General features: G+C 28.9%; 2 protein-coding genes across 8 annotated transcripts in view; one reads left to right on the top strand and one right to left on the bottom strand.

The window, feature by feature from the left end:
- LOC122849214 (tolloid-like protein 1) overlaps positions 1–17,214 on the top strand; it is a 250,085-nt gene that overhangs the window by 188,663 nt on the left and 44,208 nt on the right. For 4 of the 5 annotated variants that reach the window (XM_044147866.1, XM_044147867.1, XM_044147869.1 and 1 more), the window contains 3 exons: positions 5,004–5,471; positions 8,780–9,218; positions 9,300–9,591. In XM_044147866.1, the coding sequence (XP_044003801.1) occupies positions 5,004–5,471; positions 8,780–9,218; positions 9,300–9,591 (1,199 nt within the window). The remainder of the gene's footprint in view (positions 1–5,003; positions 5,472–8,779; positions 9,219–9,299; positions 9,592–17,214) is intronic. The other variant, XM_044147871.1, reaches the window with a different exon arrangement.
- LOC122849235 lies at positions 888–3,162 on the bottom strand. 3 transcript variants are annotated; one of them, XM_044147911.1, is made up of 2 exons: positions 2,123–3,162; positions 888–2,020 (listed from the first exon to the last, which is right to left on the bottom strand). In XM_044147911.1, the coding sequence occupies exons 1-2, from the start codon at positions 2,394–2,396 to the stop codon at positions 1,656–1,658; spliced, it is 639 nt and encodes a 212-aa protein (XP_044003846.1). In that variant the 5' UTR covers positions 2,397–3,162; the 3' UTR covers positions 888–1,655. The 3 variants fall into 3 exon arrangements, with proteins under 3 accessions (XP_044003846.1, XP_044003845.1, XP_044003844.1); XM_044147910.1 differs by having other exon boundaries at positions 888–2,062; XM_044147909.1 differs by having other exon boundaries at positions 888–1,624; positions 1,787–3,162.

The raw sequence follows: 17,214 nt of genomic DNA on the forward strand, positions 1-17,214 counted from the left end.
CTTCTTTACGGAGGGTAGCAAAAAAATTCGAGGCCCGGCTAGCGTTACGCGCTCTCGCATACTCTCTGTCACGCGCTCTCCTATACTCTCTGTCACACGCTCTCGTATACTCTCTGGTAATCTGGTATACGCTCGGCCACAAGCGGATAAACTTGGAGCGTCAGCTGCTATGTGTGTATGCGTGTGCGACTTTTCTTTTTTTATTTACATATTATTAAACAGTTCAACTGAGTTTAATACTTAAATAATTTATTTTAAAAAAAAATTCATTTAAACGTATAAAGCAATAGTTATCCCGCTGGTTTAAAGAATCATTATTATAATAACAATAAAATTATTGTTATTCTTATTATTCATATTATAAATATATATAAATGATGATAATTATAACAACAATAATTTTGATAATTCTATCAATTATTCACAATAGTATTGATATTAATAATAATATATCTACAATAATAATATTTTAAATATAAATACTAATAATTATCAATATGAATGTTATTGTCAATATTATTATTAATATTATTAATATCACTGATATTATTATTATCGATGATATTGTTGAAATTATTATTTTATTTATACCATGGTTTTATTTATTTATTTATTTATTTATTTATTATTAATATCCCAGCGGCAAGAGGCCATTATTGGAATCAGGATAAAATTGCAGTAAGCAATTTAGTACATATTACATAATAATATTACAATCTATCAAAATATGAGATATAAATGTTATTTACAATAATTATATTATGGCATGGATCACATTACTCAACTTATAATGATGATTAAGATAATTATTATTACAAAAGTATAACAATTAGATAATATTAGAATAATAGTTCAATAGTATATGAAAAGAAACGAGTCTTCACATTAATAATAATAATAATATGATATATTAGCTATCAAATGTGCTACAAAGCTAGTATAAGAAAGGGGTAATTACATATGATTATGTTGCATCAAATTAATTATCGTTAGAAACTTTTAAACTTAATCTAAAGGGAAAATTGTTTTACATACCGAGACATCTGCCTTACTATTACACTAAATTTAACATTGATTTATTATTTGATTTATAATGACAGTAAGGCAAAGAGGAGGACAGAGAACGTAAGAAAAAAAAAAGAGAATAGAAAAACAATTTGACCCTATTAAATTATAATCTGAAGCAAAGTGATATGATAATCAAGTGATACAACAAATAACCCTATGCCATTACATTATAATAAGATGATTGACACCATTTCAAATCAGTATGATGTAGCAAGAAGCTTGTAATTAGCTTGTAGCAACGATAACCAATATATTAGTTACATAACAAAATGAATAATAATATAACATGATAATATAACGAAATTAATAATATAACAATAATATTAATAAAATAGTAATTTAATAATTAATTATATCACGATGTTGGGTAAGTGTTGTTCATGACCCTGAAGACACCATTGATGAACCTGATCCTTGGATTTGTGATACCATTTTCAGTCAATTGAGATCTTAGTTGACGTCTTTGGGCTAGTTGAGCCGGTGTAAAGTCCTGAGAGATAGCCACTGTGGCCATCCAACCTGTCAGTGACTTTAATTTCTTCAACTCCATAAACCTCTGCACAAATACATCTTTATAGAAAATACTATTAAATTTCACCATTCATTCTAGCCTTTGCCAAAGTTCCAGAATGAGGGTGAATACGTGACGAGGTCACTTTGACAGTACCAGCACTTGGTTGTGAATCAAAAACAGACTTTATGAGCTGATTTACTTTACCTCTATCACTTACAATACGTTGATTAGTATTTAAATTATTATCTGGGTCTTCGGGTATGCCAAAAACAATGACGTTTGGCATACGTTCCAGTATTAATTTGCCATTATTTATATCATCACTCATTTGAGTGATACTCGTTTTATTATCAGCAATAGTTGATGTATTAATTTTGATTTGTGTTGTGTTGCTGCCAATTGTTGTATTTAGTGCTTGTATGTTGTTGTTGACCTGACCTAATTCAGCATCAATCATTGCAAATTTTTTATTTACAGTAACTGTAAATGATTTAAATGTATCAATAATACAATTTAGTTTAGAATCAATTGATGCCTCACATGATACAGTTTGTTGATCGAGAAGACTCTTGATCTGATCAAGTGTAATGTCATTAGCCATTTGTGTACCAGTAGTTAAAGTAGATGTTGTATTTTTACGCGGACGAAGAGGACGTCTATCAGCCACAGAAATGGTTGAGCCAGATGTTTGTGACATGGTACTATTGGAGCTGGATTGTTGCGAGTTTATTAACATGAAATTACTAGCACCAAACACATCACCATTGAGGTCCAGAGATGTGCTACGTCTTGTTGGAGATCTCACTATTGACATTCTGTATATATAATAATACAGCTGTACAGCTGATTGATAACAACAAGTAGTGACGCCTGGTGTTATAATTTATAACCTTGGTAGGTAATGTAGAGCAGAATAACAAAGTGCTGGTAGTGGTAAGATTAAGAACTATCTGCAGTTATTTAAGATAAGATAAGGCAGAGTGTTCAGAGGACCACACCCAAATCACCAGGTCCAGAAGATGATGTCTATGCAATGCAGCAATAATTATATGCCTGACATACACCAAAATAATATACACCACAAATTAAGGAACAACAAAAAATGTTCGATAATTAAACAAATTGTTTTATATTAACACACTTTAATTAACTTGATGTTCCACCAAAAATTAAATTAGCACAGAAGCCACTCTTGTTCTTGGCTATTATGTCTTTAATGTTTTTGCAGTTAATTAATTATACTGACACTTTATAAATGTTTATTCGTCTTATTATCAAGTTGTTAGTCACTATATAGTTTAAATAATATACGAACATTTAATTATGTTACTAAAATTATGTGTAAATTTTCACTGAGTCAATGACGGCTGAAAGGTTATGTTACCAACCGACTCTTCATTTGATATATAAAGAAACTATTAATTATTAAAAATAACACTTTATATTATACAATATTATGTTTAGCTGGTGGATCCGTATCAACAGTATACAAATTGGCAATTAAACTGACTTTTAAAATCAAAAATTGTAAATTTGGTGAAATATGTACGAGAGAAGATGCGCATCGTACGGCGTCCACCACGGAATTTTATATGAATAATATTATTATAAATAATAATAACTCCAATAATATTATGATTAACATCAATATCAATATAATATTAGTTATAATGTCGATGGTATCAATTATATCGTCACATTAAAAGATGAAGGGCGTAAGTGCCGAATACATCAATTTTAAAGGAAAAAGAGCGTAAGTGCAAATTTATAAATTTCGGGGTTTTCATCTAATTTTAATACTAAAAAAAAAGAGAAAATGGGCGTAACAACCTTTGATAAAGGATAAAGGGCGTATGTCCAAGGATTTACGCCTCTTTTTCTTTTAGAAAAAAAAAAAATTCCTAAAAATGGCACTTACGCCATTCTTCCATTAATGTGACGATATAAATATTAAATAATAAAATTTATAATAATAATATTCGAAATATAAATACTAATAATTATTATTAACTAATAATATTTATATTTGAATTGTCAGTATTAATATTATTATTATTATTATTATTATTATTATTATTATTATTATTATTAATATTCAGCGTGACATGCAACTACTCCGAAAGAAGTTTCACTTCCCCCGCGCGTACTCGCAACACGCTAATTTTTTTATAATAGTTATTATTATCTTTATACATGTTTCTCAACTTGTCTATTTCTTGACCCAACTCGGGATTCAAACCCGGGTTTCTGGAGTTGAACTCCGATGGTTTACTGAAATAGTTATTTAGATATAAAACAGTAGAAGAATCGAAAATGTCTATTTATTCCCTTTTATTCCCTTCTTCTTTCATGCTAACATAGTGAAACTAACTACAGACCTGATAACTTTTACCATTTTGTATATAGTAACAACTACGAATTGCATAGCACATTTCAAAGGTTTCCATAGTACGGTTCATTTATCCAAATGTCCCTCACGGTCATGGTTAATTTAAACACACAACATAGTGAAAAGTTTATGTTTGTTCGTATCATTGGTATAGTGAAGACTATCTATTGAACAAGTAAAGTCTACTAAAACCATAATAAAAACCGGTTTTACCTTAGCAGAGTAGTTTTTACTATTTTACTATAGTAAAATTTAAAGCTCACATAGTAAAAAAAATTATAAAAAATAATATGTTAAACCATATTTCCGAAAACGTCCCTCGGTATTATAGTAACATAGTGAAACTAATTATTTTTTTTTCACAGTGTAGGTATTGTGTGTTTGGCTATAATTGATCATGCAGGTTATACAATACAATTAAAATTCAATTTTGAGTATCATTTTTGAATTATTTATTCCTTTATTTATCTATTGACCAATATTTCAACGATATACTGGTAATTTTTATTTTTAGTAACCCAATATTATCGACCATTTTTATTATTTGGGTTACTAAAAATAAAAATTACCCAGGTAGGAGTTCTCGGGCTTGAACAACTGTGCCAGGCTTGTGCGAGGGTCGTGTATCGAGCCTGAGGAGCACAGGCTTGACACAAGCTTGTGCCCATTGTTTTCCCCGGCCTCACACGAGCCTCGTTAACACAGGCTTGACACAAGACTGTCCCCGTTGTCTTTAACCGGCTTCACACAGGCCTCCATAATTCAAGCCGGTGTCAAGCCTGTGTTATAATTATATATATCGTACGATTCAAAATTACTGTGCTTGGTTCAGTAATCTTCAGCTGGCCAGAATACAATATTCAATGGCATGAACAGTGAAATTTATGTTTTATATTATAATATATGTTAACCTACAAAATAACCAGCTTTTGCCACGCGGGACAATAAATTTTATTAGAAAGTAGTAGCGAAAAATGTTAGTTTTTTTTCTCAGTGTACAGACTAATAATCTAATATACATGTTCACTTCAGGTCGATTTTGTGGAAGCGGTAAAATCCATGAGTCTATTGTATCAACGGGAAGTCGAATGCTCGTCACTTATGTAACTACAAGTCTCCGCAGTGGCTATCGTGGTTTTAGGGCAAATTACGAAGCATTGTGTGGAGGTTACGTTAAACTGGATAGCATCGATCATCTAGAATCACCGAATTATCCCGAAGAGTATCAATCTGGCAAGGAGTGTGTTTGGAAACTGTCTGTACCTCAGAATTATCAGGTTGCTCTAAAGTTCCAGGCATTTGAAATTGAAAATCACGATAACTGTGTGTACGACTACGTCGAAGTTAGAGACGGCCATAATCAAAATTCACCGTTGATTGGAATCTACTGCGGCTATAAGGTACCACCCGATTTACGATCAACAGGAAGTGAACTTTTTGTTAAGTTCGTAAGTGATGGATCAGTTCAGAAAGCCGGATTTTCCGCAACAGTCATAAAAGGTAGGATCGAAAAAAAAAATTAATCTTTTATTTGAAAAATCAAAAAATAGATTTCTTCACTCATTAACGTTGCATAATGTTTTACGACTAAGTTTGGGATTGAATACGATCGATGATAATTACAATACTGAACAGCCCAGGCCCAGATAAGAGTCCTCAAATTGACTTTAATTTCTACCTGGGAGAAGGATAATTTTAATCAGTCATACAATAATACAGATTTTCAGCGTAGATCACGCACTAAAAAAAAAATCGCCATTTCGATCATTTTCACTTCCTCAGGCAAGAAGGGATTCTTTTTGGAGTAAAATTCTCTTACAACTACAATTTTTTTTTTTCGGATTATATCAATATTATGATTAGAAAAATAAAATAACTATATAACTTGTATCTTTTTATCCATAACTATCAGGAATTCTTTTACTACATCAAGAGCAGACGATTAAATAAGATTCATTTACTTCTTCCCTCAAGAATCCCCTTTATTCTTACATTATTCCTAAGGAAAAGTCGAATCCATGAACATCAATCGGTAAAAAACAGAAAAAAAACTGTTTTTGTATCGCCGAAGAATTTAGAAGTTTTTTATTGCAAGAGTTACATTTTTAGTGTTCCATAGGACACTAAACTAAACTGTTTTCGTTTTTTATGTGACTTTTTGTTATTTCGCAAAAAAAAGTTAAAGTTCTGGATCGGATTGGCTTTTGAGATGCTCCCAATTTGAGATATCTTGATTGAATCCTGATCAGGATTTGATCAAAATATTTTTTTGCGTTCAATTTCAAGTTAACTTGATCAAGATAGCATCAAGTAACCTTAATACATCCTGATCAAGTGAGCCGGGTCAAATCTTGATCAAAACATCATCAAGTTAGATGATTTAATATAAATTTTTTTTTTAACAATTTTTCCTGTTCAAGATAGCATCAAGTATCTTGATCACATTTTGATCAAGTGAACCTGGTCAAATCAAAAAATCATCAAGTTGAATATTCTATAGAAGTTTCTCAAACAATTCTTCCTGTTCAAGATAGGATCAAGTATCTTGATCACATCCTGAACAAGTAAACTTGGTCAAGTGATCAATATTTTCTAAGTCTTATCATATTTAAAATATACAGCTGATGACAGCGCTCTATAATATTCATTTTATTAAATAGTTCATTTCAATATGTGTCCATAATTTTTTATTACATTAACTATAACAAATAAATTCCAAACAATTATTTCGTACTTTATTAATTAATGTATATAGTCAAAAATAATTATTTAGGAATAATTATTATACTGTACAATTATTTTTTTTCCAATGATTAATTTTTCTTCAAATCTATAATTTCGGTTTTGCCTCTTGTGACTGAATTTAAAATAGGAGAATATGAAAAATCTCCATTGCATCGATCGTCTGGTGGCCGAGAAGGCTAAAGCATGCGTTTAGAATAGTAACCCGCTATTCGTAGGTTCGATCCCGTCTAACCGCTCGCTCTACAACTATCTGTTTATATTCTTTGTCTTCATGTATCTTTCTTTCTAATTCTCACTCTATCTCAGTAATAATAAACGATTAATTAAGTCAATGAAAAAAAGAGAATAAAAATGATTTGTTAAATAATTTTTTTTTATCAATTCTTGATCAAGTTTCGATCATATCCTGAACTGAATTTCTACTCGGGCTCCTTCTACTGACAATGACTACCTGAAACGCCAAATTTTTGATAAATTAACGATATCAAAATCGGTGGGGAGTAAGAAAAGATTATGGTAGACAATATTGCAACTGAGAATCTATAATAAAAATTTGTTTGAGTCATAAAATTTACATGGCAAGTATTTTAGTCAAAAAATTTACAGTAAAAACAAGCTTACTGTACATGATAGTCATTTGTATGACTATAGTGACATTATATAATAAATAATCAAGAGGCACAGTACTGCCTCGTGTCAAGTATGAGAAAAAAAATAATAATACTGGAAAAAAAAATGAAAGCGCAAAAACACTACCGAGCCTTATTATACATCAAATAGAAGATGTATTCATCCCTCGCTAATTTTTTAAAATTTCTTTAAAATATGATGACGATAAAAATAAATAAATTTTACGGAGGATAGGTTATCAAGAAACTCGGTAGAGTCTCGCCTCAATTTTACCCGAGCTCGAGACCTTACCGTATAAGTATTTTAAGTCAGCGGTCTGTGACGTCACGATTTTTAATTTTTGTTTTATCTCCTTAACTAATGTTAGAAAAAAAAAATTAAAAATACTTTCACTATATATGTCGATGCTTCCTTTTCTAATAAGCCAACTCTCGATTTTTTCTACCGCATATTCAAAAAGATATACAACTCAATAAAAGCCAGGTAACAAAATCTTACTAAAAATAAATTTTCAAGTTGAAATGTCCATACCCCGCGCCTATCCCTTCTCCTGAATTTTTCTTTTCATGCATATACGTGTGTTTATGTAGAGGCATGTGTTGGATATCATTGATGGTACAACAGAATTTTTTTTTTTTTATTTTCCCTTAGCTACATATAATATATATGTGTTTTAATTTTCGATTCATTTCATGCAAAAAGATTTGTAATTTTTTATATATAATTAATTAATAATTACATTACTTCATCATGCTTAAATTAAAATAGAAAATAAAATACAAATATAATTTTCGTAAACTATTATTATGATTAAACAAAATGAGTGAAATAAGAACAAAACATAAATTTATGATTTATGTCCCCGAAAGCCTCAATTTTACATGAGCTGTTTATTAATTTATGATTACTTTAGTAATCAAAAGACGTGAAATATAAAAAAATGGCAAAATTTTGAAGTACAAAGTTGAATAATTTGCTGGATAAAAAAAAAAAAAAAAAAAAAAATTAGGTGCTCTTTCACGATAATAATTTATAATTCTATTGTATCACCTTTGCTATAAAAAAAAAAAAACCAAATTATTTAATAGTTCATTTTCTTTTTAATAATTAAATGAATTTTACAACTGTGTGTTTTTACGTTGAAAAACAGAAAAATTTTTATCTCTCTCATACTTTCTTATTACTCGCTATATCTCTCTCTTTTCTTCTTGATATTTTATTAATAGGGATCTGACCGGACCTAGGTAAATTCAGATTCGTGGCATCCCATGGTTACCCCCTGGGCCATTGTTTTCCGACCGTTTATATACATTTGGATGCGTGTCTGATCACATCTGGTAAATCTGAATTTACCGTTTCCCCTGCCCTTGTGACATAAATTAAAATTCTATACAATGACGTTATTGCAAGTCGAATATTTTGATAAATTACAGAATTCGATGAATGTGCTGGTAAGCATGACTGTATGCACGAGTGCATAAACACGCTTGGAGGCTACGAATGCTCATGTAATATTGGTTTCGAATTACACTCGGACGGAAAACATTGTGAGGCTGCCTGTGGTGGCTTGATTGATGCACCCAATGGAACTATCACAAGCCCTTCGTTTCCAGAAAACTATCCGGGTAACAAAAATTGTATTTGGGAAATTATTGCTCCATTTCAATATCGAATTACACTAAATTTTACGCATTTTGATTTGGAAGGAAATAAAGCGTATAACCAAGATTGTGATTATGATTCGATCGAAATAGTTAGCAATTTAGGAGATGACATCATAAAAAGACATGGAATGTTCTGTGGCTCGACGCTACCTCTGCCAATTACTTCGGAAGGAAATAGAATGAGAATATCATTCACATCAGATGAGAAGTATGGTAGATTTTCTATCTTATGAAAACTGTGTTTGTTGAAAATTGATATAGAAACCTAAATTTTTCTCTATTTTTCCAGCATACAAAGATCTGGTTTTGTTGCACTATTTTCCGCTGATATGGATGAATGTGCAAATAACAATGGAGGATGTCAGCATGAATGTCATAATACTGTTGGTTCATATGAGTGCTCATGTCATAACGGTTTTAAACTTGATGAGAATCGCCACCATTGCTATGAAGGTTCTTGTAAATACGAAATAACAAGTCCACGAGACACAATTATATCACCAAACTATCCTGATTACTACCCAGCTCGAAAAGATTGTGTTTGGCACTTCACAACTACGCTTGGTCACCGTATCAAATTGGTGAGTATCGTAAAGAAAATAATGGAACAATCCATTTAAATCGAGAAGAAATAATCAAAAACCATCGGTTAAATTCACACAGATTTTTGTGGAACTGAATTAATTTTTTATTACTAATTGGAATAACTACTCGTTAGTATACCAACGTGAAGTATACCAACATGAAAGTTTATACCAACATGAACAATTTCACAAGACTGAAAGATTTAAGTCAGGTATCAAAGATTTTCTACGAAAAACCGTTGAGAGCCGATGATTTTTAATTTCAGTTTCCAGAAACAGCCGGAATCCTTAGTTAATTCCTTTTCAACTAAAGTATGTAGACATTATTACTTTTGAAAGAATGCATATAATATAGCAGAATTGTAAAAAACAGAAACCGTGAAAATTATAGTGACATGACAAAACATTGACGTCACAAAACGGCCATGTTTTCATGACATGAACGATATAAGATCTCCGTTTTTTCATGTGCCTTAGAAGCAGTTAATGTCGAGGCTTGTAAATAATAGCTTTCTTTATTAAAGCAATAATGTTTACTGATAAACAATATGAAATTAATGATTGTTAGGTTATTTGAGACGTGTTTTATAGATAAAAAAATATTTTTATCATATGAAAAAAAACACAGATTGACATGGCTTTTTTTTTATTTCTGTGTCTATTATACATTATCATAACAAAAAAAAAACCTAGTTTTTTTTACAAAAAGAGGCGTAAAGTATTCAAAATCGTTTAACTATTCTGTTTTTTTAATACAAAAAAATGTATGTATACCAACAAAAATTGAATATATTTTTAATGCATATAATTAAGTCTCAACTGTTTCAAAATTTCAAACTTGACCCCACCTTTTTTTCCCAATTTAAATATCATATTTATATAATATATATATTGAACCAGGTGGGATCAAGTTTGAAATTTTGTCAACAGTTAAAACTTAATTATATGCATTAAAAATATATTTAATTCTTGACTTTTTTTTGGTTTTTTCATAATCATCATCATCATCATCATCATCATCATCATCATCATCATCATCAGACATCATACTTTATTCGACAATGAATCGAGTAATGTTTTGATCGTGTCAACCTAACCAGGAATTTTTTGTCTGATAGACAGTAATATTCGGTCATTTGAAAAACAAAACGAGAGACTATCGTAACGTTTTACGAATCAAATTCTTAAAATTTCTGTACTGATTATAAGAGATAAGCGACTGCTATCAAAAATAGTTTCTATTCCGTTCTAACATATACAGGTCGTATTTATTGCAAGCTTTTCTAATTTCAAACTTTTTTAACATACGCACACAAGTTTGTACTAAAAACAAACTATTTATCAAAAGTAAAGGACCTTACTTCAAAAAAATTTAGCACATTTTAACAATCTTCTTAACTAAATGCGATATATGCTGTTTATACACCTGTATCAAAGCCTGATGGAAAAAAAAAAATTTAACATTAATTCTAACCTTGTCTCAACAACTCATTAATTTTCGTTCATCAAACTGACCGATTGGTCGACAACGATGCATGTTTGTTATAAGGAATTTTCGATTGTGAATTATATAAGAAACATAGATTTTACAACAATATGTCTATGAAAACTTTAAGTTTCGTTGAATTATCAATAATGAAGAACTAAAGGCTAACACATACGACGCCTAGAAATAAAAAAAAAATTGGCAACTTTACGTCCAATCAAGTATTTCAGTGACCAGTGTCATCAAAATGACCAATTCTCGAGAAATATTCAAAAACACGTTTTAGTTTTTCTTCGGTCAGATTTGATAAAATTTGATGAATGTTTCATCCAACAATAGATCAAGTAATGTTTTGATTGTGTCGACCTGACTAGGAATTTTTTGTCTGATAGACAGTCATATAGTCATTTAAAGAATCAAAACGAGAGACTATAGCTCTGTTTTACTATACAAATTCTCACAATTTTTTTTATTTATTGTGGAAGATGAACGACTTTCTTTTGAAATAGTCTATCAAAGTTTGTAACTATTATAGGTTCTTTCAATCTCAAACTTTTTTTAACAAAGTTACAAAAGTTACATAAATTCGTACTAAAAACAGACTTTTTATCAAGATTATAGCACCTTACTACGATAACGATAAGCAATTTCTGACAGTCTTCTTGACTTATGCAATAAATTTTTTTTACACTTCTGTATCAAAATCTGATAGAAATACGTTTTACCAATTAAACGCTCCAAAATTTCTGTTTCAATTTCTAAAATTAAATACAATTAGTATTAGTGGCCTTTACGTTCTTAAATAAAGGTTTATGTATTTTAAGTCTCCTCAAAACTGATTTACTGAAAGTTATTTTGAAAACATTCTGAGTTCGACGTGAGGATTTCTTGACGAAACGGAATCGTCAGAAGCAATTGAAAAAATCATCACTAGTACGAAGAGAGTTACAGTATGAAGAGGCACGGTAGTGCCTCGAGTCAAGTATGAGAAAGAAATATATATGTGTTGATGAGAATATGTGAAATGAGATTAACTACTACTACTCCACACGGAAAAGAAATATATAATTTATATATAAAATTATATATAACAATTATATATAAGATTGGGCGAAAACGTGTATATAATTTATATAAAATATATATATATATATATAACGATTATATATAATAGTTTGTATAAACATATATATATTTTTTATAAAAAATTTTATAACTTCCCCCTCCCCCCCCCTCTTTTTTTCCCATGAATTGTTTTTATCTAAAAATTTTCTTGAATTTTAATAAACAAAAACCAAAAACAAATCTTCCATCAGGATTTGAACCAAACGCTTCTAGTTGGGAGGCAAGTATTTTACCTCGAAATCTTATGATTTCTATGAAAATTTACATAAGAATATGACAATTCTAAATTTTTTTACTTTGCTGTTTTAATCACAATTCTATTACTGACTTTTATTTAAATTATAAAGAAAAGTGAAAAACACGGTCCTGCGTGCCGCTCGACTATATATAGATATACACTTCCATGAGAGACAGCGCGCGGACCGTGTTTTTCACTCTTTATTTATTCGTATCTCAAAAAGTTATAAAAATGCTAAACTCATAATTTGCTCAAAAATTTCTTGTATTTTGAGGATTATTTATTGATAAAAAAAAAAAAAAATAAAATGGGGCAAAGTTTGAGAAAAATCGATTTCAATTGTTTATTCAATGAATAATGGTAGAAAAATTGTTTAAACAATTTTATAAAGTTTTTATTTGTAAACTATAAATAAAAGTTAAACTTTTTTGTCTTTATAATTTTTTTGATGCAGTCAATAGTTTTTGAGTAAAAAGCATGCAAAATCTGGTATATTTCTTAAAAAGTCCTCAAAAACCAAAACTAAAAAAATCACAAGTCAAAATTTTTTGGAAAAAAAAAAAATGTGTGTGATAGCAGTACGCGCGAGGGAAGTGAAACTTCTTTCGCAGTCTGTCAAGATATTTGTAACGACTTTAATAATATGAACAATCAATTAATTAGTGATGATATTATTAATATTGATAAAGTTCATAGTATAAATGATATCAATATGATATTTATAATAATAATATCAATCATATCGTTAATATTCAAAATATAAATATTGATAATATTATCAATATTATATCGTTATTGATATTGTTATTATTATTAATACCATTGGTATTATAAATTTTTGATATTATTAAAATTATTATCAATATTATTATTATTTATACAATGAATATATATAAATAATAATAATAATAACAATAATTTAAATAATATTATAAATTATTAACAATATTATTGATATTAATAACAATATCTATAATAATAATATCCGAAATATAAATACTAATAATTACTAATATTTATATTTGAATATTAATCACAGTATATATTATTATTCATTATATTAATATTATATCGATATTAATATTAATATCAATGATTTATTATTATCGATGATATTATTAAATTATTATTGTTATTATTATGGATACTAATATATATATATTAATAGTATATTAATAACAATATACATAATAATGACAATAATAATTATAACATTATATAAAATAATATCAATATATATTGATATATAATATAACATTTATAATTATTAATATTTATACAATATTAATGTATTGATATATTATAAATATTATATCGATATTATTATTATCATTAATAATATACCATTGATATTATTACAATATTATATTGATATATTATTATCGATGATATTATAAATTATTGTTGATTTATACTATGGTTATGATATTAATATTATTATAAATAATAATCAGATTATCAGAATAATAATAATATCAGTTTAATATTAGTAATAATATCAATGGTATTCATCATATTCATAATAATTATAATAATTATATCAATAATATTAATATACTAATAATAATTTTCAATTGAGTATATTCATTTATAATTTTTTGATTCATCATTTTTATAAACGCTGCAAACAAAACCGATCAGCTACACTATTGGCAACGCACACACACACACACACATTTATTCAAAACATATCTTCTTTCTCGCTTATAGCCACTCACTCACTCTCACGAGTAAAATGGGCAAATGCTTGCTCGGTCTGAGCGTTCGCTCGGTCTGAGCATTCGCTTGCGCCCGAGCGTTACATGGCCGACACACTACTTTTTTTTTCACTACCCTGCGAAAAGAAGTTTCACTTCAAAAAACTCGTATTGTTTATTTTTCGCTAAAAAATAATAAAAAAAATATTTTGGACAAATCTATTTTTTAAATTTAAATAACACGTGGAACTAGCCATATATATATATCATATACAGGATGTACCGTAAGTCGCGAACAGTAGGTATACTACGAGATTGTACGTTAAATTTCAAATAGTAAATGTTTTTTAATTTTTCGTCTACGACGCTTTGGGCTTGAGTTATTAACGTTTTAAGTTGACCAATCAGAATCGAGCGTCGAAAATTATTATCAGTATGGCGTCTGCATCCACGTGTGTGCGTTTACGCGCCATGGATTGAATTGTTTTTGTTTTTTTAAATGCGCAGCTGCAAACTCACACACACAGCACGCTCATCAAAGGTTGTTACGCCTTTCTTCCTTTTTTTTTAAGCCTTAAAATTAGATGAAAAACCCGAAAATTTATAAATTTGAACTTAAATTTGATCAACATGCGATAGATCAATTATATCGTCAAAAAACTCATCGATAATGATGATTTGGGCATCATTGTTTCAAATATTATTCACTTTATTTGACATTTCATTATCATTCATATTCATTATTCAAACTTACAAAATAGTTGTGGACCAACCATCAAAAAAAGATGAACAAGTCAAAAATAGTATTTAAAAATATGTAAGCTTTTGTGCTTCATAAACAGAAGCTTCTGGCAGCTGATTTAGATATTTCAAAATAAATCCTTTCGTTTTATATTTTTAATTACATATAATTAAGAAAAAAAATTCATTAAACTTGATGGAAAGAAAAATAAACAACAACACTATGTGACTTGGAAACCTAACTTAAAGTATCATCATTAAATTCGCGCCATCGATGCGATATTGAATACTAAAGTAATTATAAAGGTTCACACCATCTACTATTGTTGCTCAATTTAATTTTTATAATGTTGTCGAATTGCTTTGGACTTGAAAGCCATATTGCTTTGATTTAATTTTCATTTGTAATGTTTGTCAGAGTGTCCTGAGTTTTTTAAGGAAATATCAAGAAAAACGCAATTTCTAAAATTGATTTTGAAGTTTTAAGCTAAGTAAAAAATATAGCTAAGTAACAAAACTATCGGCTAAGTAAAAATACATATTTTTGCTTACCAATACGTGAAAATCAATAATTAGCAGTTTTTTTTATAAAAAATAAAAATAAGAGCTTTTTTTTCGAAAAAAGAAAAATCGTATACATTTCCAGAAAAATATCGGTAATTCGAAAACTATTCGAGATATAGAAATTTCTATTTAGGCTTTTTTTTAAACTCGGCGAGTTTTATCAATTGCCATTATTAAAGTTAGAAAAAAAAAAATAATATATCGAAATATATAAGTTATTATAACTCGAAAACTATTCGAGATATCGAAATTTTGATTTAGACTTTTTTTTCAATCGACGAGTCTTATTGATTGCCATTATTATATTTGAAAAAAAAAATAAAAATTCAATATATCGAAATTTATAAATTATTATAACTCGAAAAATATATGAATTATCGAAATTTTGTTGAAGCCATTTTTTTCTTGACGACCTTTTTCGATTGCTATTATTCTGTTTTCGAATTAATCGTTATTATAATAACTAAACGATACATTACTCATAAATAGCCGTTTTTTTCGATGCTTCAACTCTATTTTTAACCACTTTGCGCACTCGTAGGAATTTTTTTCGTATTTTTCCCGTAATCCTGAGAAAATTTCCTATAAGAAACCGACAAAAAAATATGTTGTCTCGGATATCGGAATATCTCTCTGATCCGGTCCTATTCCGGACTGGATCAAGATAAAAGTATTGACTTTATTTATTTTTTAAATAATTTCATCTTGATCAAGTCCTGATCCGGACTGGATCAAGCCATCTCTATTAAAGATGAAGTAGAAATAACCTTATCAAGATACCCTCCATCTATTTCTATTACATCCTTAATAAAGAAAACCTGATCCATTTTGGATCAAAACTTGATCAAGGTAAAAAAAAGTGTTAAATTTATTTTTTTTATAAATATTTTTTTTCTGGATCAAGTCTTGATCCAGAATGGATCAGGCTATCTCTATTAAGGATAAAGTAAAGATAGCCTGATGATATCCTGACCAGGCAGTTTGTAAAATTCATATGAATAAATTTAAAACCTTTTTCTTCATCCTTTTCGGATCTAGCTAGCCTTACTCCATCCTTACTAGGGATAGCTCGATCCATTTTGTATCAAGGCTTGATCAAGGTAAAATTATTGAATTTATTTTTTTTTTTTGTAAATGATTTTTGTTTTACGCCGGATCAATTCACTCACCCAACCAATCAGAAATAGGTTACATTTCACAGAAGGTTACCCACACAAGTTCAAGAAAAAAAATGACATGCAATGCTCAGTTTTATAGACCGATTGGCCCTACTTCTTGACCATCTGCATGCACAGCGACATGTCCTAATAGAAAAAGTGCAATTCAAAGATATAAAAAACAAAAGATCAACTTGAAATCGCTAACACAAAAATAGTTGTTCAATTTTTCTTTTAATAAAAGATTGATTCAATTTGTTTAATTGAAAAAGACTATTTATGTTTGTCAATTGAAAAATAAGTATCTTAACACGGGAAAAACGGTTTGTATACAAACATTTCAACAGAAGAAAAAAAAACGAAGTTTTTTTTTACAAAAAAGTGTCAAGTCTTCGAAATTGTCACTAATTGTGAGTATATTAATTAAGATGTGATTATAAATTTAAAAAAAAAAAAAAAAAAAATTATGGAGATGCTCGATGATGTACGAGACTCGAACAGTTACGGCAACATACAGTGTAAGCTGAGCGTTGTTGTGACGACATGAGAGCTTCTCTAATGTGCGCTGATTAGCCAGTGAATAACAGGGATGCGCAGTAGACACTGAGCATC

This window comes from Aphidius gifuensis, linkage group LG2 (assembly GCF_014905175.1).
Source record: "Aphidius gifuensis isolate YNYX2018 linkage group LG2, ASM1490517v1, whole genome shotgun sequence".
Lineage (NCBI taxonomy): Eukaryota > Metazoa > Arthropoda > Insecta > Hymenoptera > Braconidae > Aphidius > Aphidius gifuensis.

Excerpts from the sequence above, each read along its gene's own strand:
- LOC122849235 (XM_044147909.1), bottom strand. The coding sequence starts at position 2,396 with ATGTCAATAGTGAGATCTCCAACAAGACGTAGCACATCTCTGGACCTC. Across the intron at positions 1,625-1,786 it reads ACGTATTGTAAGTGATAGAG|AGGTTTATGGAGTTGAAGAA; the intron begins GTAAAGTAAATC and ends GTATTTGTGCAG.